The sequence below is a fragment of the Bufo bufo genome, chromosome 4 (genome assembly GCF_905171765.1).
Source record: "Bufo bufo chromosome 4, aBufBuf1.1, whole genome shotgun sequence".
Taxonomy (NCBI): domain Eukaryota; kingdom Metazoa; phylum Chordata; class Amphibia; order Anura; family Bufonidae; genus Bufo; species Bufo bufo.
Genome location: NC_053392.1, coordinates 262,715,459 through 262,740,336, shown reverse-complemented (window position 1 = coordinate 262,740,336; position 24,878 = coordinate 262,715,459). Strand labels below are relative to the sequence as shown.

At 44.0% G+C, this 24,878-nt stretch overlaps 1 protein-coding gene across 1 annotated transcript in view; it reads right to left on the bottom strand.

The window, feature by feature from the left end:
- MCPH1 (microcephalin 1) overlaps window positions 1–15,684 on the bottom strand; it is a 298,662-nt gene extending 282,978 nt beyond the window's left edge. The window contains exons 1-8 of the mRNA XM_040428547.1: window positions 15,588–15,684; window positions 14,408–14,499; window positions 12,863–12,981; window positions 12,684–12,771; window positions 11,481–11,595; window positions 8,036–8,170; window positions 6,683–6,769; window positions 3,359–4,534 (exon numbers count right to left, since the gene is read on the bottom strand). Of these exons, the coding sequence (XP_040284481.1) occupies window positions 3,359–4,534; window positions 6,683–6,769; window positions 8,036–8,170; window positions 11,481–11,595; window positions 12,684–12,771; window positions 12,863–12,981; window positions 14,408–14,499; window positions 15,588–15,630 (1,855 nt within the window). The 5' untranslated portion in view covers window positions 15,631–15,684. The remainder of the gene's footprint in view (window positions 1–3,358; window positions 4,535–6,682; window positions 6,770–8,035; window positions 8,171–11,480; window positions 11,596–12,683; window positions 12,772–12,862; window positions 12,982–14,407; window positions 14,500–15,587) is intronic.
- Window positions 15,685–24,878: the final 9,194 nt, after the last annotated feature.

Genomic DNA, 24,878 nt, shown 5'->3' with positions numbered 1-24,878 from the left:
GAAACAGCTGCAAAGCAAATAATGTACACTCCGTACAGGCAGGGACTGTCCTTTAGAACCTTAGGGAAGAAGGTAACCCTGGATAAAGAATGCAATCTCTGTAAAGTTCTGTATATGTAGACTATATGTGCAACATGGTACCATCCACTTTGCTGCATATCAGATTACATATTGATTCAAGAAGGGGCGTACAAGGAACGTCCTAATTTCTGAATCACATATGCAAAATTAACACAAAGATCAAATTCACCCCTGTGCATGGATACTGACATATAAGCCATGGTCTTCAAGTACAGGTAGACCCTTCACTGCATCATGTGATGGCACCGACAGACTGGCTCTGAGGCCTAACGCTGCACATGGCAACATCAATAACACAGTCATAGGCCTAAAAATGTTCATCTGTCCTTTTTTGGAAGCGGACTACCTAAATTAGGGCGTCTAATATAACCGTGCAAAAACTTTTGACCACTGTAGTACGTGCCCTTCAGGCGTTGTTCTCACACGTATGCTATATTTTAAAAAAAAAACACTTCTTGATAATTTGCCATCGATGTTCAGCCTGCATGTGTGTGTACCGTCTGCAACCAGATGTCCGTTCCACAGTCCATTTTGTGGACAGCGATAGGACATTTCTACAAAAGTTTGAAAAAGATGGTGGCATGCACATAGCTGGGATCCGCGATTTGCAGACCGCAAAACAGATACGGTCATGTGCATGAGCCCTTAAAGGGGTTGTCTCACTTTAGCAAATTGCAGTGGCGGTCATGCTTGCACGACCTTTCTGGTGGCCAGGACTGCAGGAGTGCGCATAGGTCCGGCGCTTTTTCCTATCGTGTGCAAGCACGTCCACCGCTGCTGGTCAAAACTATAGAAACAAGTAGTGTATGATGTGATGGAAAAATGAATCAAACCAGCAATGGAGGAAGCAATATGGGTAATCACAATACATTAGTAATGCCTTGCAGTAACTTTCTCTACATGATAAATGCCATTTGCTGACGTGAGACAACCCCTTTAACCAAAAGATGCACAAACTTTTCTGGTCTGAGGGTCATACTGAAAAACTCAGTGTACTTAAAAAATAAAAATACAATCTTAAAGCGGTATTACCATCTGACACATTCATTGCATATCAAAAGTGCATCTTACACTTCCAAGACTCTCACCTATTAGGGGAATGGGTATCCACTTCTCCCCAAGAAGACCATGCATGAATGTGGTTCTCTCCACTGAAGGCCATAGGCGTTGTGGTAACCGCCTAGCATTTCATGACTCCCACAAACTACAATGGAAAGAGCTACATGCATAGATGGTCACCTCTCTAAATCATTCATATCACGGAGCACCAAATGGGTGTCAAGGGAGCTCAGTCTTCTGATCAAAAGGGACAATGAGATGACTAAACAGTGCACCATTAGTACTTACATACATTTCTGTGTCTAGATGGCATCAAAGGTCGCATGTGGTCCCCAAGCTACAAGTTGTGCACCCCTACTTTAAAGTAACATTGCTGGAGTAAAACTGCACCAACTAATGTGGGGTAAAGGTGGGGTGGGGTAAACTTAAAGCAGCTCAGTCATCTGTATCAACCCTATACAATCAGGCATAGAGCCTGGTAAGGTTGCCGACCCTGATTAAAACGATACCTATCTTTTATCTGTAGGTAGTAGTGTTGTGGAGAATTTGAACTTTTCTAAATATGCTAATAAGCTATTGGAGCACCAGGAGGCGGGCTTATGCAGTTCAAGCACCGCTCCAGTGACGCCTCTGGTGCTCCATACTGACACCCTCTCCTTCTAATCACGGGCCCCTCCCTTTAGATTGACAGCACTAGACTCTGGACTAGCGCTGAGATCTTGCGCCTGCGCATCTTCTGTCTAGAACAGAGCGTGTGAACAACATCAGTGAAGATGCATATTGCACATGCGCCGTTCACGTAATTGAACCTGGAAGTGGCGGCGCAGTCGGCTTTAAGCGACTGTGCTGCCGCTTCCGGGTTCAGTGACGTGAACGGCTTGTACGCAGTATGCATTTTTGCTCATCGGGATTAAGCCGATAATGTTGTGCACATGCACCGTTCTAGAAAGCGAGTGCGCAGGCTGTCAATCTAAAGGGATAAAGGGAGGAGGGGGTGCTTTGAAGTAGAGGGGAGTCAGTATGGAGCACCATGGGAGTCACTAAAGCAGCGCTTGAAAGGCATAAGCCCGCCTCCTGGTGCTACAATAGCTCATTAGCATGTTAAAAGTTAAAATTTCTCCACAACGTTACTACCTACAGATAAAAGATAGGTATCGTATTAATCAGCGTTAGCAACCCTACTAGGCTTTTCTACTAGACCTTTTCTTTGGCACAGAGACACATTTTTTGCACAGGGACAGAATTCTAGCATAAATCTTGTGCAGGATTTATGATACTCCAAATTTATAAAGGTCCATGCGCCAGAATAGTACATGTGTCTAATATTAAGATTGTGATTCGTATTCATAGCCAGTACAAAGTGCACCACTAAAATTTGCCCCACTATGTGAATCCAGCTTTAGGACTAGTTCACACTTCAGTGATTTGATCAGCGATTTCCATCAGAGATTATGAACCAGGTGCAGGTCAGAAAACAGAACAGGTGTGGATCTTTCCCTTATACCTTATCGCTGTGTAGGCTCCACTTCTGGTTTTGGCTCACAATCACTGAAGTGTGAACTAGACCTTAGGGCAGTGATGGCCAACTTCCAGCGCTCCATCTGTGGTGAAACTACAACTCTTAGCATGCTCAATTAAGTTCTATGGAGTTCTGAGAACAGCCAAGCAAATGTGCATCTTGGGAGTTGTAGCCGGAGGTTAGCCATCACAGCCTTAGGGTATATACACAAATGGCAGATCTGTTGCAGGAATTTCTGCGAATGTCTCATTCAGGAGAATGAGGTTTGCAGAAGTCCATGTGTTTGCCTCCAAGACAACCCTATTCAGGTGAATGGAACAGATTTTCAGTCAAAGAAATTTCTGTAACAAATCTACCGGAAAAATAATTCTTTAGGTATTAGCTCCAGAAATCTTCTTGTATACCCAAGTTCAGAGAACTGTCTGATGCCAGGACTGAAAGATATCAAGTCACAAGAGGTCCTGCGAGACCTACAGCTCTGTCTTCCATGATAGGTGAATTACAAATACACTAAATACAGAAAAATGTCTGCTAGTTGTGGGCATTTCCACAATGCCTATCAGTTACACTGCCCCTTCATGTTATCAAGACATTGTCTAGACCACCTTCACCATCCATATGCCAGGTTCAATACTCAGCAGCAGATGAGGCGTCATACAATCGCTTACGACAAAGATAGTGATTACGAGGCTCACGTACTTGGCTGACATAGTTTCAACTCTTTTCCATGATCTGTGCCATTTGTCAGGTGTAAGGTCTCTTGAACACCAGGTTCATCTAGGCATTTTTTACTTTGGTCTGGTGATATGGTGTTCTTCACAGAGGTCATCTCTGGCTTATTACCATTCTCCGCTAATTCAGGTTTGCTTTCGCAGATAACGGCTTTAGACATAGCAGGAACTAGAGACCGTTTTGTAGTGGATGACGCACATTTTCTGGGGCCTTCTGATGGGCTTGCAGCAGAAGGAGTTACTGAATGTATCGTTTTCCTCTTTTTGGCTGCGCAAGTTTCCTGCTGAGCAGCACCCATCGATCCTCTGCGTTTACGGCAGTCTTTACCATTTGAAGTAAGTGGAGGGGGGCTGGGCGACCTTCTAGGTTCAATAGTCAGGAGAAAAGGACTCAGTTTGCTTTGACGGTTATTTAAATCTGAGGAAGTGAAAAAGTCCTCAAAATTAGAAAAAGTGTCAGCAGAGTCTGCATTGCATGATGACCGACGAGGTTTGACCTTCACTGCTTTATCTTTGGCACAGGAAATTGGGACTTCAGATTTTGAGCTGCGACGACCCGTTTTCTTAGACTTTTCCTTTTCTTGACACAATGCAATAAGCCTATTTGCCATCGATGAATAGTCCAAGCCTGAGATTTTGCCTTTTTCAGAGGCCGTCTCAGAAAATGCATCACTCCCACTATCACTGCCCGTTGTGTTGTGAGCAGGCTGAGCAGCTTTCACTTTTTTATCGGACTTCGGGTTCTTACGAGAAATTTGTATTGCAGAGTTGGTAGTTTCCCTGGCTATAGCATCGAAGCCGAGTTTACAAACAGCGTTAGTTGCCATAGGTGTAAAATCGAAATCTGGGTCATCATTCATAGTAACTAGTGTTGGACGGTCACTTGCATTTGTGCCATCAGCAGGTTTGAACAGACTTGATTTCCGACACTTTGCCCGAGTTCCTGATCGCCTCATTACTCTTTGAGGACTAGATTTCCGTCCGTCAGTTTTTTGAGGTGATAGACTTGACTTTGAACCAATTGAATCATCTGGGTCTTCCTTAACCACATGGATTTTATTGTACTTTGGAGTGCTGGGAACACTGCCTTCCCTCACCGGAAAAAGTTCATCATAGCTAGCGTTAAGACAGCCGGAGTCATCCTCTAAAAAAAAAAAAAACAGAACACAAATGAAACAAGAAAAAGGGTTGAAATGTATTTAAAAAAAAAAAAAAAAAAGATTCCACATAAAAAAATAAATTAAAAAAAATTGCCAGTTAGAACTTTATCACTCGTCTGCTCACCAAACACAGCTCGTCTTTCTTTTCCAAATAGGTTTCTCTTGCTTTTATCTATCTAAAAAAACTAAAAACTCACTTGCTCTGGTCGTCCTGTGGTGCATCTCAGTCCCTCCCTGGCCTAAAGTGTGATGTGCCGACTCCCCAAACGTCACCACTGCCAGCAAATTAGTGGACCCAGTGGCTACAATTGGCTGTCACACTTCAAGAACCTGGACAACCTAAGTAAGTAGGTGAATGTCTTGGTTTTTCTGTTGCCGTTTTTAACTCACACACTGTTCACGGTCATTGCCAGGGCCATGAACAAATCTCAGGAGTAGCCAAATACATCTGAAAATCTGGTAAGTCTCACTTTTTGGACTTTGGTTTATTGACTGATCACTAAATTGTCAGTTTGGCTCCTGAATAAGTCCAACATGCTTACAAAAGTAGTTTTTCTTTAACGGATTTATTATAAAACCAATAACCAAGAAACCTTTAATAAAAAAACTTTACAGCAAGGTCACTTTAGGAACCATGTGAATCAGTTCATGCATTTTTCTTTCTTTACATCTTATTTCCTACTTAAATAAGAAGTTCCTTTATAACCTGCAGTAAAATTAACTTAATATGTGGTGGAGAACATATTGTAACATTTTCCAGAGTAGTGAAAAGATACAAGACACCATTTTTAGCTCTACACTGTGCCCATTCCCAAGTACCATATCGCTCATCTTACGTCTTTCTTTGTATCTTAAAACGGCCATGACTAAAAGCGCTATTTTCAGTTACTAATCTACTCTACCGCTTCAATCACTCAAAGTGAAACATTTTCAGTTCCTCAAACTAATAGCTTGGGGCTATCTGAATCTTCTGAAATCAGGCTCTCACATATCAGGTACTCACAAATAACATTCTTGAAATTCTGACCTGAGTGAATGCTGAGATATCAAACAACCATGCAGGTCCATATAATCCTGATTAAAAAACACTCTTTCAAGGGCTCACAAGGATGAAATAGTGCCCCAAGAAAAGTCTGGGTGTCATGACACATGGCCTGTGAGCTTGTAACCGTCTATCAAACTGTACCAGAATTCTAACCTTTGGTATATACAGGTAGTATCAATAGATAGTATAGGTGAAACTCGAAAAATTTGAATATCTTGCAAAAGTCCATTTATTTCAGTAATGCAAATTAAAAGGATTTGCATTAATGCAGCTTAAAATTAGAATTTTGTGAAAAAGTTCAATATTCTAGGCTCACAGTGTCACACTCTAGTCAGCTAATTAATCCATACCCCCTGAGAAAAGGGTATCTGAGATTGTGACTTTGGGGTTATATAAGCTATAAGACATAATCATCCAAATTATAACAAAGGATTGAAATATCTCGCTTTGCATGTAATGAGTCTCTCTCATATATTAATTTCACCTTTTAAGTTGCATTACTGAAATAAATGAACTTTGCATGATATTCTAATTTTTAGAGTTTCACCTGTAGAGTACTTTCACACTAGCGTTTTTGTTTTCCAGTATTGAGTTCTGTCACAGGAGCTCAATACCATAAAAAAACTGATCAGTTTTATCCTAATACATTCTGAATGGAGAGCATTCCGTTCAGGATGCATCAGTTCAGTCCCTTTTCCGTTTTTTGGATGGAGAAAATACCTCAGCATGCTGCAGTTTTATCTCCGGCCAAAAATACTGAACACTTGCCGGAATGCCGGCATTAATTTACATTGAAGTGTATTAGTGCTGATTTGAATAGGTCATCAATATCAGCGTCGGGGCGACTCCCGGCACTCCACAACGATCAGCTGTTTGAAGAGAACGCATTGCTCGTACAAGCACTGCCTTCTCTTCACTGTTTACCTGCTCCCCGTTGACACTGCAGTGGCGAGCAGGTGTAATTACAATTCTGCTGTGCCCATTCACTTCAATGGGACGTCTTCTTCTCATTGACTAGAATAGTGAGGAAGAGGATCACTGGAAAGTCTGCATGGGCATTGTGATGACACTCAGCATTTGGACATACCGTGTGGAGAGTCCGTTCTGCCAGAAGGAGTATTTCCAAGTGACGGTTTCAGTGATGAAAAATCAAATGTTTGTGACATTTGAGAAGCTGTAGAAGAAACATAAAGGATTATGGTTCTATAATAACCACTTAGACGTGCATATACCTACTTCGATTACTAAATGTGGCCATCAACACTTGAAAGCAAGAGTGAGGAGAGAACAAAAAGCTAACCAGACACCGCAGCCAAGCAGTGCTACTGAAGTCCAACTACTTCATATTAACATCTGTCTCTACCACCTGCATTTCCAAAAATGGCAGCTGGTAACGATAAAACCTTTTGTATTTATCACTACCTTCTCAGGTCCTATTTTTCTAGAATATTTTGTGCATATATAAATATATATATGCATTTGAGTATCATCAATACATCCTGGTTATATAGCATGGCACAGTAACCTGGGATAGGATGGGACTGTATGAATGAAGAGCTTAACTTCCTGCTTTCCAACAACCATAATTTTTCCATTCACAAAGCAGAGGCTTTTTTTTGGGGAGGATAAATTGGACTTTCTTTTTCCACCATTTAAGATTCCATACAATGAACTAGAAAAAAAACTATTAAAGAGTAACTGCCGTTACATTTTTTTTTGCTAATGTGTAGGGACAGTGACAGGGAACATTTTTGTACTTTATTTAGGGAAAACGTTTATTTTTAGTAGAAAAGCACTAAAATGTCCCTTAGCAGCGCTCTTTCAAATGAGCATTGCTAAGGGCCATCCGTCTTCTAGCAGCATAGGAGAGACGGGCTGTGCGGGAGCTGTGGGCCTCTGCCTGCCCTGCTCCCTCACAACCTGGTGAGCACAGGAGCCTAATGTGTTACATATACATAGTGTTATATAAAATGGTGGAGGAACAGTTTTTTTTTTTTCCCAATTCCATCCCATTTTGAATTTTTTTAACGCTTTCCACTACATTTTATGCCATAATTAATGGTGGCATTGTAAAGTACAACTTGTCCTGCAAAAAATAAGCCCTCGTACAGCTATGTGAACGGAAATATAAAAAAGTTATGGCTCAAGGAAAATAGGGAAGAAAAATGAAAACGCAAAAATGAAAAGCTTTACACAACTTTTTACATTTGGCCAATGCCGGAAGCGGCGCGTGAAATTGCAGTGACAATTGCTGCTGCAGCGTGTCTGACGTGTAAAATTGCAGGTGGGAGATCTCGGGAAGGGGTTAAAGGGTGGTCTCATTAGAGATATCCACTTTGAAAAGGCTGCCACCAGTGGGCCCCTTCAAGTACAACTGTAAGAAAACTCCAGACATAAAAGTAAGAAACATTCAGAAGCCACCACTGCAATTGTTTTCTACCTGTAGGAGATAAATTCTCTCTTTTATGCTTCATCTCTTGTACTCTTCTTTCCATGGCATTGCAGCGATCTGCGACCACTGCTTTAGGGCTGTACAGTAAGGTCCCATCATCATCAAATGATAGAAGAGGGATATCTGTGAAGGGAGGGAGAGCAAGTCAGAAATAATACGTTAATACAGTAAAATCCTTTACTCTGGGCATATTAGATGGGTTTTACGGGATAGTAACACTGATGCGCTGTCCTCAGGACAGGCCATCAATATCAGATGGTCAGGGACCAGACACACCACGCCTCTGCCGATGAGCCCTTTTAGGCTAGGTTCACACGGCAAAGATCTGCAGTGTAAAAAGCAGCAGCTGTTCAAGGCGCTGATCTGCCTGTGTGTGCAGCGCTGCAAAAAACATACACAAAAATGCCAGCTATTTTAGCCCATTAAAGGCAGCTAAAATCCACTTCAAAGAAGTAACATGCCACGTCTGTAGTGGACTGCAAATCAGTGGAGGAAAAAAACCTCTGCCATGCGAACATGGTGGCATTTTCCCCATTGAAGTCAATGGGAACCTGTTCATGGCATTTCGATTGCAGATTACACCACGGGGAACTAAATCCATGTTGGAGTAGCTCAGGTGCTGAATGGGGCTGGTTACTGCAGCACTGATCCCGCTAAAGTGCTCCAGCTTCATCCACTACACAAATAACAGACTTGGGTAGTTCCAGCGCTATTCTGAAACCGCCGATTGCCAGGAATGCAGGGTGAGGCACCCCCACCGATCAGATATTGGACTATTCTTAGGATAGGCCATCAATATTAACATCCAAGAAAAACCCTTTAAAGTGAATGTCACCGAAATTATTTTCTGACAATTAAAACCAGAAGAGAAAAACCCATCTCCTTTTTATCTAATCTGTTTTTACTTTATGATTGCAGATTTTTTTTATCCTATTTCCTGAACATGATAATGGGAGCGGCCATCTTACATGAGCTGTTCTTAACCGCATTTAGAGGATTGCTTTACAGCAGCCAAATGGGCCAAAGACAATAGTCTGGAAGGGACGTCTGACTTCTAAGGGAGGGAGTAGATAAGCTGTGAAGCCACCTATTGTGAACGATTGAAAAATGCCCCTCTGTCTTATGGGGCGAATACTTATGGAAGCGCTGATTAGTACCGGAGGACCAGGAAGCGGTGAAAGCTTTGTACTCACCGCTTCCTGGTCCTCGGCTGTCGGCTATGCAGTGGCTGTGCACAGCGTGAGGCGCTCTATGTCCTCACGCGGTGCGTGCCAGTTCACAGCACAGCCGACAGCCGGAGGAAGAAGATCACAGACAGTGAGGAGCGGCGGCGTCCAGGAGAGCGAAGTGGTTTTTTATTTTATAAAACATGAGGCTGCTTGGGGCTGATCTGAAATGGGGGGGCTGCATATGAGAGGCATAAGGCTGATAATTGGGGCTGATAAGAGGCATATGTACAGTGCTATGGAATTAATAGCGCTTTAATAATAAATAATAATAATGGGGGCTGATGAGAAGCATGGAGGCTGATGAAGGGCATGGGGCTCTTATCTGAGGTCTGATTGGGGGTCATTGGTGTCTGATCTGAGGTCTTATTAACATTGGGGGTCTGATTGGAGCTCTCAGCTGAGGTCTGACCTGAGGTGTAATGAGAAATATTTTTTTCTTATTGTCCTCCTCTAAAACCTAGGTGCGTCTTATGGGCCGATGCGTTTTATAGGGCGAAAAATACGGTAGATATTGACATGGAAAATTAAAAACATCACCAAAAATTCTTTAAAAATATGTTTAACATAAAAACTAGATTTTTTTTAATCAATACGTTATTTTCTGATGACATTCCCTTTAAGGCCTTGAGGACAACAGCCCAAAATACAATGCTGATATAAAATATGCTACTATCACATTGCTTTTTAGAATGGTCTTCTAATTGGAAGTATATATCAAGGGGAGAAACAGAACTGTATCACACATCCATAATGCTATGCTTAGATCTAAGTAAATTCGCTTCTCAGCGCAATATAACAGTGTACAGTCCCCTATACTGCATGCTGGCATGGCGAGTGGGCTTATGCCTTTTCATCAAAATGTACACTAATGCCTCTTGTACAGCATGCAGTAAAGGGGGCTGTATACTTTATATTGCACTGAGAAGCGAGTTTAGTTAGATCTAAGCATAGCATTGTGGATGTGCGATGCAGTTCCGTTTCTCCCCTTGATATATACTCCCAATTGGATATACCGTCTGTAGGCCTTCTGGATCTAGATTTGTGAAATTTACCATTATTGTAAAGCTCAGTTCACTGTATGATTTATATTAAAATTCCTGTACTAACTGAGACCTTAAAGTGGTTGTCCGCTTTTTACGGTTAATGACCTATCCTGAGGATAGGTCATCAATATCAAATCCGCGGGGGTCCAACTCTGCCAAACACAGCGCTGCCTTCACTGCTCTGTTTACCTGCTCGCCGCAGCAATTTCAGACGTGAGCAGGTATTACAAGTATGGCGTCCCTATTCACTTCTATGAGACGGCTCCATCTGTTCAAGTGATTACTACAGTGTCGTCCCATAGAAGTGAATGGGGAAGCCATACTTGTAATTACACCTGCTCACTCCTGAAATTGCTGCGGCGAGCAGGTAAACAGAGTAGAGAAAGCAGCTCTCACATGAGCGCTGCCTTCTCTTCAAACAGCTGACAGGCGAGGGTGCCAGGAGTCGGATCCCCGCCGATCTGATATTGATGACCTATCCTGAGGATAGGTCACCAATAGTAAAAAGCGGACAACCCTTTTAAATATTGCATAGGTGTTTCGACTGTACAAGCTGAAACCTCCATAAAATGGCGGTGTTGCAGAAAGTGTGTGGTGAACACTACCCGCTGTGTGCATACACCCATAACGGTGTTGCCCACAATTCATACTTACCTGCCCTTCACCATTTGGTACTGGCTTCATGCCTCCAGCCATCTTCATTGCAATTCGTCCCCACATGAAAATTTCTGACACAGACAGGGTCAGGTGTGCGGCTGCAGCCAATGACTGGCCTCAGCGGTGACATGACCCCAAGCAGCATGTGACCCAGCAGTGATGCCCTGTTTGGGGACACATCACTGCTGAGGCTAGTCATTGGCAGCTAGTTACACGCAGGGACCAAAGTGTAGTAAAGACAGCAACAGGACCTAGGAAGATGGAACTGATCGTAGGGGAGCAGGTGAATAGGTTTCCCTCCACAGATCTGGTGGGATGGGGTGGAATCTAAAAAAAACAATTCAATCATGGACAACCCCTTTACTGTGCTATATACATTTCAAAACCTGAGGGCTTGAGAGAACGTGGCTTTAGATTTCCATTGTGTTGGATTGTCCGTCCTCTCAGCTGCAATCATGAAATAGTATTTGTCAGAGCAGCACAAAGAAGAGGGAGTTAACTCACCAATAGATGCTTTTTGGTCATCGAGGTGCTTACACATTTTATTAAATTTTTTTGCAAGTCGCTTGTCATTTTCGGGGGTTTTTTCAACATAGTCCTTGGGCTGCATACATTTTCTCTGTAAGAATAGAAAGATATTTGGTACACTTTTGAAGGAATCCATAGCCAGCTATCATTTAAGCAAGAACCATAGAGCTCCTTGCATCTAATTCAATGCAGAAAGGAAAAGTGAACTGGACACAACACATTTCACACTCACCATTAACAGTAAGGCCCCTTTCACACAAGCGAGTTTTCCGCGCGTGTGCAATGCGTGATGCGAACGCATTGCGCCCGCACTGAATCCGGACCCATTCATTTCAATGGGTCTGTGTACATGAGCGTTGTTTTTCACGCATCACTGGTGCGTTGCGTGAAAAATCGCAGCATGTTTATTCATGCAACGCAGGGCCCATAGAAATTAATGGGGCTGTGTGAAAATCGCATCGCATCTGCAAGCAAGTGCGGATGAGATGCGTTTTTCATGGATGGTTTCTAGTAAATGTTGTTTGTAAACCTTCAGTTTATTATAAAACGCATCAGTGCACATTTCACCCGCATGATAAAAACTGAACACAATCGCAGGCAAAACTGAATAAACTTACTTGCGAAATCACGCATTTTTAACTGAACGCATCCGGACCTAATCTGTATCGCTTGTCTGCAAGGGGCCTAAGAAGGATTCCCAGGCTAAGTTCGTCTTATAAAGGGGTATTCCAGGATTTGTGTATTGATGGCCTGAATAGACCATTAACATCTGAGGCAAAGGTCCTACACCCCACTGATCAGCTGTTCACGAGTAGCGGACAGAGCCGATTACTGCAGTGCTGCTCCCATTCACTTCAGTTGGAGATTTGCTGTAGTAACCAGCTGGATGGAGCTGTGTAGCTCCAGCGCTAATAAGTGGGGGTTTATCAATCAGATATTTATGGCTTATCCTGAGACTAGCCCATCCATAATAAAACCCTATATATGGCCAAAAGTATACGTACAAGCTATATGAGCTTGGAGGACATCCCTTTACAAAACCTTGGGCGTTCTTATGAAGTTATGCTCCATTTTGTCCGCTCTTCTAGGAAGAGATCTTGCCCAGCGTCCCATGTACTACAGATGGCTATGAAGTTGGAGCAGATCTTCAGATGAGAATACACAGATAGCCTCACTTACCTTCTTCTTAGTAAGTTCAGGTAAGCCATTATTTGTGTTGATGGCCGGGTACAGAGATTCTTCTACATGCTTAGTCGTCTCTCGACATCTGTAACAAGGAGTTCAGTTATGGCATAACAGAAAATCAAACCATTTTGGAGCCACATCAAATGTACTGTTATTTCAAGAGCAATACTTACTTCTCCACCCAAAGGACAGACACCAGCTTGACCTTATTCTTCACTGCCTTGTCCCATGTGCTTTGACTGCCGTCTTTAAAAACGACGTGAGTTACTTGCTTACTGAGCGTTTTTGAAACCTACAGATACAAGCGCCACTATTCATGAAACAACATCAAAATCTCCCCATTGCCCTGCTTCAGAGAATAATTAACCAGATGCATGAAAGCTATAGTGAAGATTTATGGCCGGAATAGCCATTCCATTTGTTTTCTTGTCTTAGCGCTTAATTACTACTACTTGTATTAGCTGCAGTTCAAAGGACTGCTACTGGAAACAGTCAGCAAGCTTGTAAGGCACAAGAGGTATTCAGTTCACATGTATGGCACATAGATATAATGATTGTTAGGTGGGATCTGCTTTTGGACCGTAAATTATCAAGAAACTTGGGAAGGCCTTTGTCGATGATTGTTGCTCTAAACTGCTGTAAAAGTGGAGGAGAGGATCAGCAATTCTGGCACACGTTTTTTACTGAGGTCTATGGAGAGCGAAGGAAAATGGAAAGATTGTTTCCAAATCTTGCATTCAAGTCTATCGGAGGTATGGAAACAGCTGACTGGTCTGGCATATCTGTTTCCGCCACAACCTTTAGGTTGTAGACGAGCAATGTTCATGTCCGGATGCTGTATGTACAACACGAGCCAGCAAGGGATGCTCAGAGATTTGTGCACTAGGCTAAAATATAGGATGTGGCTCGGGAACCGTACAGGAGGAATAATTCACGGATTTACCACAAAATAATGTGATAGGACTTGTCACAGTTGATCATGCTCATCTCATAGTAAAGATTTACATTATCCACTGGCCTCACCACTTTTCCAAAAAGGGGGTGAGGCTGGCGACCTGCCACATTTATCATCTTCTATACCAGTTTTCTGGCATAGAAGACGACTGAAATCTTTGTCAGACCCTGGCACAAGTACTGCCGGATGCCGCACCTAATTTATGACTAGGTGTGCACCCGGCCTCATGCCTGGGTATCATCGCACACAGCCAGGCTATAATAAATCTCCCACACCTTCGACTGTATATAATATTGGAAGCTTGCCTTGGCTGAAATGGTCCTTATTACTTACAGACCTCGGAGACAGGACAGGCTGTGACAGCTTCCATATAGCCTACTTGACACTGCTACTTAGAGGGATCAGAGCGCTTGTGCAGGCATTCTCTCCCAATCAGACATCCAGCGCAGCGACACACTACTGCATCCTGGGGTTGCTGAGGTGGTCGTCTGACGCCCAAAGGGTATTGTGCATGGGTCCCATTAATTAGAAGGGGAGAGGAAGGGGTGATTGCACCGCTGCTACAAGGGACACAACATGCAGGTAACCTCTCAACTAGCTGACCCTCAGGGGTGGCAGGAGACTGACCTCCGCTGATCTGATATTGATGACCTATCCTGAGGACTGATCATGAATATCCTGACACCGCTCAACCCCTTTAATACTTTATAATAAATTCTCTATAGGAAACATATAGACTGGAACTTGGCACCTTGGCACTAACCTTTGCCCCCAGGCTCAGAAGTTGCTGTGAGAACATTTTAGAGTAATTTTCCGTTCTGTTGGATGACCACACATCGACAAATGCAACGACTCCTAGAAAGGACAAAGGAGTAGAGCCGTCAGGAGAAGTATCTTTAAAAGAAATGGGAGTCTGTGACCAAGTGACGTGAAAGCAGAAAACAGCAGCAACAGCTTCCGGTGCCGGCTCTATGGATGATGGTTCCATTATAACTACCTATCCCGTGTCCACAGGATATGGTACAAGTGTCTGATCGCCAGGGCCCCTGCTCAGCCCTAGAATGAGGGCCAGACATGCATGCTCCATTCAACTCTGGGGCTGCTGAAGATAGCTGAGCGCTTGCAGTCCCATAGAACGTGTGGCATCAGAGAGGGGCGATCAGACACGTATCCCTATCCAGTGGGTACGGATGGGTTGTTGCAATGAGACAACCTCTTTAACCATCGAGTGACAGCTGTCGTCTATCCTGTGCACTTCAGCCGTCACTCAACAGTTAAAATCAATCAAAAGTGCTACAAAAAGTCTAACGGCAACCTACGGCACTGCAGCTGCTCTGAAACTACAATTCCCAGCATGCTCCATTTGTTTCTATGAGAGTTCTGAGAAGAGCAGAGCAAGTATGCATGCTGGGAGTTGTAGTTTCCCACCCCTGGAGACGTAGCCCCAGTATCTGCTGCACCCGAGCCCAGTGCCGAGTCCTTAATATTCCCCAACCTCAGGCTCTCCGCGCCTCTCACTCAGGGACATCGAGGACTCCAGCAGTGGATTCAGCATCAACCTGGTGACAGAACCCCTTTTTATCATGTCACTCAGCAGTCTATGGATGTGCACCAATGTCCCCAAACTATCCCTCTCCCCATCTTTCCTGCTGGGGGACCCTAGGGGGCGCTGTGACCAGTGCTCCTATAGAACAGCTGGTCACAGACTGGCTGCAGGACCTAGAGCTTAGCAACAGCCCAGATACATGTTACTTCCCATCACGTGGTTACTTATGGACACATTTATGAAATGGTCTATTTCCCCCCAGAACAGAACACAAGACGGAAGATAAGCTGTGCTGTGACTGGGTGCTATAGTCCGATTATGTCAGAAAGGTCCTGCTTGCACCCTTGCTGCTAGGAGCAGGTGACCCGTACACATATGCCATATAACCCGGCGGTACCTGTAAGGATGCCGCAGCCAGCGCTGCCCGGTGACAACTCCATGGCCACCACTGCTGCAGCAGCCTGCTCTCCTCGCCCGCCCGCCACCGCTTCAAACCTGACTTCCGCTGTGTGACGTCATCACAGGGCGCGCTGGGGGTGAGGGAGGCTGCACGGCTTCATGTTGTCAGTGTGTCCTGAGGCTGGCGCTGGTCTCAGTGACCGAGGAGGGCTTCTCCTGTATGTCGTCTCCTCCAGTCACGTCCTATGGGGGGAACACCTCACAGCTCAGTGTAGGGGGTTGTGCTCACTGAGAGTAGCCCCCTATGCTGTCAAAGAGCCATAGGGTCAAGTTTTGGAAGCCAAAATCAGAAGTGGATCATAAAAATACAAAGTATAATGGATGGATCCTACTTTCCTTCCTTTACTTGGCGGTACCAATAAGGCTAGCCTCACACTAGTGCTGTGTATCTGGCAGGGAACAGCCTGCTGGGTCTCTCTGCATTCCCGGAAGCTTGAAAGGCTCCATCTGGCCCCATTAAAGGGAATCTGTCACCGGTATTTTGGGTATAGAGCTGAGGACATGGGTCGCTAGATGGCCACTAGCACATCCGCAGTATCCAGTCCCCATAGCTCTGTATGCTTTTATTGTGTAAAAAAAAACCACCGATTTGATACATATGCAAATTACCCCGAGATGTGTCCTGTATGTGAGATGTGTCCTGTCCCTGAGATGAGTCCTGTACGTGAGAAGAGTCAGGGACAGGACTTATCTGAGGTTAATTTGCATATGTATCAAATCGGTTTTTTTACACAATAAAAGCACACAAAGCTATAGGGACTGTATATTGCGGATGTGCTAGCGGCCATCTAGCAACCCATGTCCTCAGCTCTATACACAAAATCCCGGTGACAGGTTCTCTTTAACTATAATGGGGACCTGGCAAATATGCAGATGATCGGCTAGAAGAAAACTGCTGAGCACAGTGGTGTTTTTTCGGGCTGATTCTCTGTATATTTGCCAGGTTGCGGCCGGATCTCCACCGGTCCCCGTTATAGATAATGGGGCCGGACGGAGACGTTCAAGCTTCCTGCAATGATGGAAGGCAGAGAGATTCGACAGGCTGTTCACTGCCAGATACACAGCGCTAGTGTAAAACTAGCAGAACTTTAAAAATTATCCAATCATGTAGCCGTATGAAGACATATTTTTGCAGGACACGGTTATTTTTTTTAATGGTATTGTTTAATAGCTTGTGTTGGAAAACAGGAAAATATTCTTTGTGGGGGGATTTTTGTGTTTCTAGCATTCACTGTGCTCTAAAAATGACATGACTTTGTTCTTCGGGTCAGTACGATTATGGTGATAGCAAATTTTATAGCTTTTTTTCACTATACCACTTTTTACAAAATAAATAGCTATAAAAAAAGCTTTATTTGCATTGCCATATACTGACCCTTATAACGTTTCTATATTTCTATCTGCAGAGCTTGTAATGGCTTGTTTTTTGGGGCACACTGGAATACTACTGCAGTCGATATGATGCTTACAGGCTTCCTATTAAGTCCTGCTGCAGGCATGGTGGGCCTGGGAGCTTTCCTATAGTAATTAAACCGAACCTTATGATATTGCACTGGGGCTCTAATTAAAGGACAGAAGGAGCCCCCTTCCTCTGTTTAGCCCCTCAGATACCACAGTCGCTGTTGACCACAATATCTGAGGAGTTAAATCACCAGGTGCCAGCTGTGTAATACAGCTGACACCTGTAGTGTATAGAGAAGGATCAGACTGTGAGCCCTCTCCATACATCCCTTATATGCAAATGAAGTACAGTTACACGATTTAGCATTAAAGGGGTTCTCTGGCCCTAGGTAATATATTGTTCCATAATGTAACCTGTGGAGGGAAGAATGGTTTTTTAGTACTTGCCATCGACATTGCAGCCATGTCCAAGATCCTCTTCACAGTCGTGACTGCTCCTGCAGCTGTCACGGCTGTATGTGAGCAACAAGAGCATACACAGTAAATAGAGCTACTGACCGGACCCAAACTAGGGAGGATAAAGGGTGACCCCTGTCAGACCCTCAAAGCTCTCCCTATGCTGCTAAGCACATGCCCGGATCCAAATGGTGGATCGAGGCATGCCCGCGTACCTAAGACTGATGACCACTGTAACCCCTACAATAGTGGAAGGGGCACGGCCACCGGTGCCCTGCTCAGTATATGGACGGAACCGGGGTCGCCTCAGATTCAGTCAGAAAACAAACAGAAACACACAATGTCTGCACACTTAACTGAAGGAGCTGCAACAGCAGTGAAGACAGATCCAAAGACAGCTGGCAATATCTGGAGTACTTGCTGCAGCAGAACACAGGTCCAGTGAAATGATAGCACACAAGTGAAGATACTCAAGCGAGAGATACAACTCAAATGAGAAATATAATCCGCACCCTACAAAGGAGGAGGGGTGATTTAAAAGGCAGAGAAATCAAACACAGGAGGAACAGCTGGGAGGAAGGAAACAGAAAGTAAAGACCTCATCACAGGGGCGGAGAAACAGAGCAGTGAGAACTCCTCCAAGCTCTAGTAGTGACATCATCACAGGGGTGGAGAAACAGAGCTGTGAGAACGTCTCAAAGCTCTGGTAGTGACAGCAGCATTTTCAGGGCTTCTAGTCGCATCCAGTTTTCTGTGTTCAGCAGGAGACTGCTTGTCATCATTGACGTCACCATCTCCTGCTGGTCTTCCTTGTTCCTGGATTGCTATTGTGCATGCGCCAGGACCGCCAGTCATCTCCGAATGCCGACCGTCTGCTGACATCAGTGTACAGGCTTCTGTGGGAAGCCTGTACTTTACTGACTTCTGTGCAGTTACTGTGAATGTCACTTTGGGGCACTGCGGATGTTGCTGTTGACACACTATTCAGGGTTAAGACTAGCTCCCCCATGCAACTATCAGGGAAGCCAATCCTGAAGAGACCCATAGTATTAGATCTGCAGTTCCTATGTTGGCCTGCAGGTGGCAGGCCAACATAGGATAATAGCAAATTTAGCTTAGACTGTAGTTCTATGGAACTAGAGTAGAGGCTAAAAATAAACTCTGACTAGTGAATATTGTAGCCTCCTAGAGGGGCTAAAAATGTAAAAAAATAATAATAATTTAATCACCCCCCTTTCCCTAGATCAGGGGTGGTCAACCTTACAGACACAAGGAGCCACAAAAAATGCCTGGTGGAAAAAACAGATTCACAAACATAGGTTGAGCCAAACATTGACAGAAGCTTCAGTGCAGCTTGTTTTACATTGGGATACTTCTCCATAGGCACGATTTTCCAAAACTCCAGGGTTTCCTCACTCAGAATTGACCTGAGTCGGTCATCTTCCAAAAGTTCAATCGTCTCAATTTCAGTTGTTGCTTTATCTGTCACCACCGCGGCTTCCAAACAATCTGAATCGGCAGCAAAAGGTTAACGAGGAATGTAATTTGTGGCCCTTCAGTTGTAGATCCTGGAATCTGTCCTCAAAGGTCTGTTGTAGGTTTTCAAGAAGTTCTGCGTAGTAAGAAGTTCTCCTTTTTAGGATCTCAGCAGCTTAGGCACTTGCATTTTACACAGAAGGGAAATGTGTTTCTCAGATGAGTTTTAAAAAGCTTGAGCTTGTTAATAAATGCAAAACCTGTTTGCGCTAGATCGGGCAGCATCTTTAATTTCCCTTGGAGCTCAAGATTGAGTCTATCCAGGTGGTGCAGCATGTCCACCAGAAATGCCAGATCCAAAATCCACTGGGAATCAGAGCACAGGATAGACAACTTTACCTGACTCAAAAGTTAAAAAAAATGAGATATCACCTTACCTCTTGAAAGCCACCTTACAGAGCAGTGAAGTGGCAAATCATTGGGAAGGTTCTCATCAAGGTCTGCAATGAGATTTCTGAACTGTCTGTGATTAAGCGCATGAGTGCGAATAAAATTGTCAATTTCCAGAACAGGCATCATGACGTGGTCTAAATTTAGCTTTTTAGACACATGATGAATGATGCAATAAAATGTCTAAAATTCTGGAAATCGGTCATCAATATTACATAGCCCGACAAGGCCATTCACAGATCCTATCATAGACGGTGCTCCATCTGTGGTTATGGCTGTGAGTTTTGATAATGGCAAATTTGCCTTTTGAACTACAGTCATCAGGGTCTCTTTCATATCGATGCCACGAGTTCTGTCTGTTAACGAGACAATATCAAGTGGCTCTTCTTTTATTGTACAGTTGTCTGATACAGACCGTACAAAAATTGCCAACTGAGGCTTGTCTTGTATATCAGTAGACTCATCCAGTGCAATACTGAAATACTGGCATTTCTCAAGGCCAGAGTACAGCTGTGTTTCAACTGCACTGTTAATGTCTGATATTCTGTGTTCGACTGTATGTCGTGACAATTGGAGGTCTGATACCATTCGTTTCAAATGTTCATCTTCTAGAGAAAAGATTGCAATGGAGTCACTAAGGCAACTTTTCACAAATTCCCCTTCATTGTATGGTTTTTTGGCGCGAGCGATATTCCATGCCAGTTGATAGGATGCAAGAGTAACAGTTTCTGAATGTTTGGTAAGTTTCTTAAGGAACTGAGTCTGTTCTGAGTGGCGTTTTAATGCATTTAGCTTGTGTTTGCGAAGTTCGGTACTTGCCGGGAAGTCGTGGTCCATTTTAGCATGTTGTGAGGCAAAGTGGCGCTGAAGATTTGAAGCTTTAAAGGGTTTCTGTCATCAGAAATGACGTTATGTAGCGATGTGCTAATGTCAGCAGTACATAACAGTATGCTTTATAACTCCCTGCCTGCCGCCGTTCTCCTAAAATAAAAACTTTTATAATATGCTAATGAGCCTCTAGGTGCTATGAGGGCGTTGCTTCAGCACCTAGAGGCTCGATCTTCGCACCCTTTGCACGCCCAGGTCCAGTTGATTGACTGGCGAGTTCTCCTCTTTGTCCCGTAAATCCCGGCGCAGGCGCAGTGAGTCAAGGACGCGCTCTTGCTGCCGGCTTCACTCACTGCGCAGGCGCTGTCCCGTTTAGTATTTGGCGCAGTGAGTGAAGCCGGCAGCAGGAGCGCGTCCTTGACTCACTGCGCCTGCGCCAGGATTTATGGGACGAAGAGGAGAACTCGCCAGTCAATCAACGGGACCTGGGTGTGCCAAAGGGTGCGTAGATCGAGCCTCTAGGTGCTGAAGCAACGCCCTCATAGCACCTAGAGGCTCATTAGCATATTATAAAAGTCTTTATTTTAGGAGAACGGCGGCAGGCAGGGAGTTATAAAGCATACTGTTATGTACTGCTGACATTAGCACATCGCTACATAACGTCATTTCTCATGACAGAAACCCTTTAAAATGTGATCTTGATGTCTGGCATATCAAACAGAATGGCTTTCCTTACCTCTCAATGAAAAAATACAAATCCTCCCTCTCCGGTAGAAATGTTCTGTGTTCATCTTCATATTTACACTTGGCTTTATGTTTTCCAGACACTGCCATGTTTAGTATGGTGACGTTGCAGCGTTCTCCTTACTGAGGGGTGGTGGCTGGCTTTGATTTGGTTTGGATTCCTAGTTTTGTTTGGTTTCCTTCAATTATTTTTCAACCTATGTAAGACACACCTAGGTTTTAGAGGAGAAAAATATGAAAAAAAAAAAACAATCCTCATCAGACCTCCAAAATGAGACCCCTAATACTCAGATGAGACATCACAAATCAGACACCCCCATGCTCTGATCACCCACAATGCTCAGACAACCCCCCCCCCATGCTCAGATGATCTGACATGGGGGGAGTTATGAGCATGGGGTGTCTGATTTGTGGTGTCTTATGTGAGCACTGGGGGGCTTATTTTGTGGGTCTGATAAGGATTTGGGGGTCTTATTTGAACTCATAAGACCCCCATGATCAGTACTTCAATAAAAAACTGTGGACTGTTCTCCATGTGTAGGAGGCTTATCCTGCCGTACCTCTGCTCTGAGGACTGTGGCGCCCTCTCCACAGTGACCTGACGTGCACAGGGCCTGCATGTACTAACTATCAGTATAGCGACACCAAGCTTGTATTTATTTATTTTTTTTATACTGGAAAAAATAAAAGCTTTGGAAAAAATGATTTTCTTCTTTCCATCACTATATTCTGGCCCCCATAACTTTTTTTTACAGAAGTTTGCTCATCCCTAATTGCCACTTATCTGCCTCCCAAGAAACTACATGGCCAACAGGTGAGTATACCAGAAGAGAATGTTCTTCCTTTGGCCATGCTGTTTCTTCATAGGTTATAAAGTCGTTATGTAACTGCAGAAATACAAATATGGCTGACTGTCGAACTGTCCCTCTCATCCACTGTGACTGGGTTATCTACCAGCAGCACATTGCCCCTCACATAGCTTACACTTCTAGCTGCAGCCTGCAGGCAGCACTGTTGACATGCAAGCTTGTGGTTGCAGAAGTTGCCCAGCGAGCGTTCAGTACAGTGAGCAATGTGCTCACCCTTGAAGCCACCTCGCGCCGCCTCGGTCTTCTCTTCTTGAGCCTGTACTTTATGACAGCAAGGAGGCGGTGCTGATTAAGTCTCGCGCAGAACGTCCTAAAGCGTCAGGACCTTATCACTGTAGGCCTGCTGTGAGTACTTATTAGCGTGGCATGTAACTCTAGGCAGTGCTGGGCTTTACACTTTGTGACACCAAACCAATGAGGGGCGTTTGGGGTGGCGTTGGGCCCCATAAAGACAACAGGCCTGGGGCTGCCGACTATTATAATCCATTACTGATTAGCTGGCACGCTTCCCTGCGAGCCGCATATGTAGACAGGCGCTGCAGAGAGGAGGAGACGCAAATTAAGTTGTAAGGAGCCGCATGCAGCTCACGAGCCGCAGGTTGGCCACTCCTGCCCTAGAATAAACAAATAAATACATAAAATGTGATAGAAAAAAGTCACACAAAATTGTATCAATAATAACTACAGATCGTTCCACAAAAAATGAGCCCCCACACAGCTCAGTATACATACAGGTGAAACTCGAAAAATTTGAATATCGTGCAAAAGTTCATTTATTTTCAGTAATGCAAATTAAAAGGAATTGCATTAATGCAGCTTAAAATTTGAATATTGTGAAAAGGTTCAATATTCTAGGCTCAAAGTGTCACTCTCTAGTCAGCTAATTAATCCATACCCCCTGAGCAAAGGGTACCTGGAATTGTGACTTTATGGTTTTCATAAGCTGTAAGCCATAATCATCCAAATTATAACATATAAAGGCTTGAAATATCTCACTTTGCATGTAATGAGTCTATCTCATATATTAGTTTCACCTTTTAAGTTGCATTACTGAAATAAATGAACTTTGCACGATATTGTAATTTTTTTTAGTTTCACCTGTAACCATAAAAAAAAGTTATCGGGTACCGGATATAGCATTGTAAAAAAAAAGTTTTCAAAGTTCTTAGCATTTTATCAGTATTAAAACACCAAAAACCTACACATGTGGTATCATTGTAATCGTACTGACTCACAGAATGAAGGGCACAGGTCAGTTTTGCTGCATACCGAACGCTGTAGAGACAGAACCCGTAAAACTGTGGCGGAATTCCTTTTTTTTCCCCCAATTTTACCTGATTTGGAATTTTTTTCCTTCTTCCCACTACATTGTATGCCATATTAAATGGTGGCATTAGAAAATAAAACTTGTCCCACAAAAAACAAGCCCACATACAGCTATGTGAATAGAAAAAAGTTATGGCTCTGGGAAGCTAGGGAAGAAAAATGAAAACGCAAAAATGAAAAAACCTCCAGTATCCAAGGGGTTAAAGGAAACATGTCAAATTGAGCATGGTGTTTGATCTGCAGGTAGCATATTATAGAGCAGGGGGAGCTGAAAAGATTGATATATAGTTTAATGTTAAAAAAAAATCAGTAGTTTATTAATTTATATTTATGCTGATTCTTGGCTTTCAAATCATGGAGGTTGTCCTATCAGTGATTATCAGCTAGCTCTGTATAAGCAGTCATAGAGGGAAGGCTGTCAATCACTATAGGACCACCTCCTTGACTTCAAAGCCCAGAATGAGCAGGAATTTAAAGAGGACCTTTCACCAGAGGAAAGCCTCTAAACTAACTATACAGAAGTGTAGAGCGGCGCCCAGGGATCCCGCTGCACTTACTGTTATCCCCGGGCGCCGCTCCGTTCGCCCGGTATAGCCTCCGGTATGTAAGTAGTTAGGCTCCACCCACTTGATCCTGCCGCGGTCTTCTTCTCCTATGCTGTAGCGCTGGCCAATCGCAGCGCTCAGCTCATAGCCAGGCTATGAGCTGAGCGCTGCGATTGGCCAGCGGTACAGCATAGGAGAAGAAGATGCCGTCAGGATCAAGTGGGTGGAACCTAACTACTTACATACCGGAGGCTATACCGGGCGAACGGAGCGGCGCCCGGGGATAACAGTAAGTGCAGCGGGATCCCTGGGCGCCGCTCTACACTTCTGTATAGTTAGTTTAGAGCAGGGGTGCACAACCTGCGGCCCGGGGGCCACATGCGGCCCTTGATACCATTCTGTGTGGCCCCCAACCATCTGGTAACAGACATGTATGTCTATGTCTTGTGGCTGCTCACATGTATTTTTCATGTATTTCTCCCATTAGATGGGAGTCCTGGAAGTGTAACTAGACATTAATGGTATATGTGGTGTGTTCAATATGCCATAAGTACAATATTTCAGTTGTTAATACACCTTAAAAATTTTATTTCGGCCCTCGTCATTGGTTCAGTCTGGCAATGTGGCCCCCAACCAGGAAACGTTGTGCACCCCTGGTTTAGAGGCTTTCCTCTGGTGAAAGGTCCTCTTTAAGTGAACAAAATACATGTTCTACTGAATCTTTTACGACAAAACTATAAACCAATCTGCTCAGCTCCTTCTGCGCTACAAGGTGCTGCCTATAGCGTACATTGCATTTCCATGGTGACAAGTTCCCTTTAAACCATTTCATCTAATCTGTCAACAAAACTTTGTTCCAGTAGCTTTCTAGCTTGTCCAAGTGATCTTTAGTGCAGACGAGCAGCAATGTTCTTTTTGGAGAGCAGTGGCTTTCTCCTTGCAATGCACACCATTGTTGTTTAGCGTCCTCTTGATGGTGGCCTGATGCACCTTAACATTAGCTAATGTGAGAAAGACCTTTAGTTTCTTAGAGGTTACTTTGGATTCCTCTGTGACCTCGTGGACTATTACACATCTTGCTTTTGACGTGATCTTTGTTGGTCAACCACTCCTGGGGAGGGTAATAATGGTCTT